The sequence below is a fragment of the Sinocyclocheilus anshuiensis genome, unplaced genomic scaffold, assembly GCF_001515605.1.
Source record: "Sinocyclocheilus anshuiensis isolate Anshui unplaced genomic scaffold, SAMN03320099.WGS_v1.1 scaffold432, whole genome shotgun sequence".
Lineage (NCBI taxonomy): Eukaryota > Metazoa > Chordata > Actinopteri > Cypriniformes > Cyprinidae > Sinocyclocheilus > Sinocyclocheilus anshuiensis.
The window spans coordinates 1,403,619-1,406,580 of NW_015557124.1; the positions used below are offsets into that span (position 1 = coordinate 1,403,619).

Consider the following 2,962-nt stretch of genomic DNA (forward strand, 5'->3'; position numbering starts at 1 on the left):
TATTTTCACTATTACCCACCCTTTTAAAATCCATTTTGTAGTTGTTTATCGACCCCCAGGACCACAAGGTAACTTATTGGATGAATTAGATGTGCTGCTCTCAAACTTTCCTGAGGATGGTCCTCCCCTAGTTATGCTTGAAGATTTCAACATCCACCTAGATAAACATCAGCCTGCAGACTTCCACATTCTGCTTGCCTCTTTTGATCTCAAGAGAGTGCATCCAACTGGACCTTATTTACACACGACACTGCTCCACTGATCATGTACTGGTTACTCCACTGCACACCTCGGATCTCTTCCTCCTCACTCTTAACCTCAACATGGTTCCTGATTCCATCTCATCTCCTTCAAGCCATTTCTCCTGTAGTTGTACCTGCACTCACTCACATCATTAACACATCCCTTAACACTGGTGTCCCTCAGCATTTAGACAGGCTCGTATAACCCCACTCGTAGAAACCCACCCTTAACCCATCTCTTTTAGAGAACTACAGACCTGTTTCCCTTCTTCCTTTCATTGCAAAAACACTTGAACGAGCTGTGTTCAACCAAGTCTCTGCCTTTCTCACACAGAACAACCTCCTCGACAGCAACCAGTCTGGTTTCAGAAGAGGACATTCAACCAAGCCTGCCTTGCTCTCAGTTGTTGAAGCCATAAGACTGGCAAGAGCAGATTCCAAATCTTCAATACTTATCTTGCTGGATCTGTCCGCTGCTTTTGATACGGTTAACCACCAGATCCTCATGTCAACCCTATTGGCAAAGGGCACCTCAGGAACCACACTCCAGTGGTTTGAGTCTTAACTCTCAGATAGGTCCTTCAAGTTATCTTGGAGAGGTGAGGTGTCCAAGTCGCAACATCTAACAACTGGGGGTGCCTCAGGGCTCAGTTCTTGGACCACTTCTCTTCTCTGTCTACATGGAATCACTAGGTCATTCAGAAACATGGCTTTTCATATCACTGCTATGCTGATGACACTCAACTCTGCCTCTCATTCCATCCGGATGATCTTTTTATTTATTATACAATTAACAAAAGCAAATAAGGCCTCTAACACTAGCTTGCTCTATTCTTTTTCTATTCTATCTGTTTTCTTTTTATTTATTATATAATTTAAAAAAAACCTTGCTACGTGTACTGCGTTAAGCTAACTGAGACTTGTTATAGCACTTGCATATCATTGCTCTTTTGTTGATTTTGATATCTTCCATTGCCCTCAATTGTAAGTCGCTTTGGATAAAAGCGTCTGCTAAATGACTAAATGTAAATGTATTAATTTCCATAAAATGTAACTAAGTAATGCAATTAGTTACTTTTTTAGGGAGTAACTCATTATTGTAATGCATTACTTTTAAAAGTAACTTTCCCCAACACTGAACACTTTTCTTTGAAAATACCATGGTATATGAACAGTAATCTTACAGTCCAGTGGTACAGTGCATTGCAAAGTATCTGATATCATGTTTTTTGTTCATGTACTATGATAACACCATAGTAATCTTTTAAATTCTTGCACACCATTGGCATCCTACATGTTTATTGTGTTTATGTGGTTTATTTTTAGGTGTGGCTTATGGCATAGTACTACATCACCTCAAACATTTATGAAAATAAATCAAATAAAATTATTATTATTATTATTGTTGTTGTTGTTGTTATTTTTATTTTTTTCGTTTTCAAACATTCGGACGACAATTTTTGTCCCATTTTATATCCCATTTTAAATTCCCATTTTATGTGTAATAGAAAAAACATTGTCCAAAACTAATATCTCAGTGAAATCAAAGAGGATCAAAGAAAGATCTAGATGTTCTGACCTTCAAACCTTGGATATTCTTCAGCATGACGTCTCCAACGCGCTGGTAGTCTCCTTTGATGTGTGCGTTAGATCTACCTTCCCTGGGAACAACAAACAAAATTAACAATCATTAAATTAATATATTCAGTATTTTATAAATATATATTGCATTTATTTTATTCATTACATTAAATTTAATGTATATTAAATTAATATATTTAAATTGTACATTTTTAATTAGATTTAATTCAAAATTATATATTTAAATTATATGAACATATTTCCTTTTTTTAACTGATGATTGTTGTTGGATTCACTTTCTAAGGACAAGTCATATTGATTACATTTTTTAGATTTTTTTTTTGTCCTTTTTGGAACCTTTACTTCCACTGAATGTGCATCTTGCACATTCTGCTAAACATCTCCATTTTTGTTTGACAGAAGAAAGTCAGTCATACATGTTTGAACTTCATGAGAGTAAATGAGTGTCAATTTCGGGTGAACTGAAGTTCTCGCGTCGTCCAGCAGATGTCTCTGTTGTACATCGATGCACACAGACTTTCTGAGCTCCTTAACATGAATGAAGCATCATCTGTCACGCTATTGAGCCGTTCCCCGCTCCTCACCGAGAGCCACCGCACACTAAAACCTCAATTTATCATCCTGTCCTTTAACATAGGTCCAACCCGCTCCCCACAGAGCAGCATTAAACATTACAGCCACGCAGGAGAACATCTGAGCCGGCAGAGCTCCATCAGTTACTGTCTGAACACATTATACTGCCGGAGCGGAGGACATGTGTAGAGTCTGATACTGCAGCTCTGTTCTGAGCAGCATTTCTAAAGACTTGCGCTCTAAAAAAGATATGAGCTGTGTCTTATGGCACAATATTAATTTAGCTAATATGGATATAAAAAAATGGTTGGATGGATAGATAGATAGATAGAGATCATTTATATAATATATATTATATATAAAACAATAATTAGAAGTGTTATATAAATAATCTTAAAACATTTTTATTTCTAGAAATATTTAATGCAATATGAATTTTTTTGATTGACTGATCAAATTGATCAAATTAAAAAACAACCATTCAATAATCATTCTCACAAATGAAATATATATATATATATCATGTAAATTTTGTGTGTGTGTGT

At 36.0% G+C, this 2,962-nt stretch overlaps 1 protein-coding gene across 2 annotated transcripts in view; it reads right to left on the reverse strand.

Moving 5' to 3' along the window:
- Positions 1-2,962, reverse strand: part of LOC107677850 (FERM, RhoGEF and pleckstrin domain-containing protein 1-like) — an 88,429-nt gene that overhangs the window by 16,994 nt on the left and 68,473 nt on the right. For both annotated transcript variants that reach the window (XM_016472912.1, XM_016472911.1), the window contains exon 17: positions 1,822-1,903. In XM_016472912.1, coding sequence (XP_016328398.1) covers positions 1,822-1,903 — 82 coding nt within the window. The remainder of the gene's footprint in view (positions 1-1,821; positions 1,904-2,962) is intronic.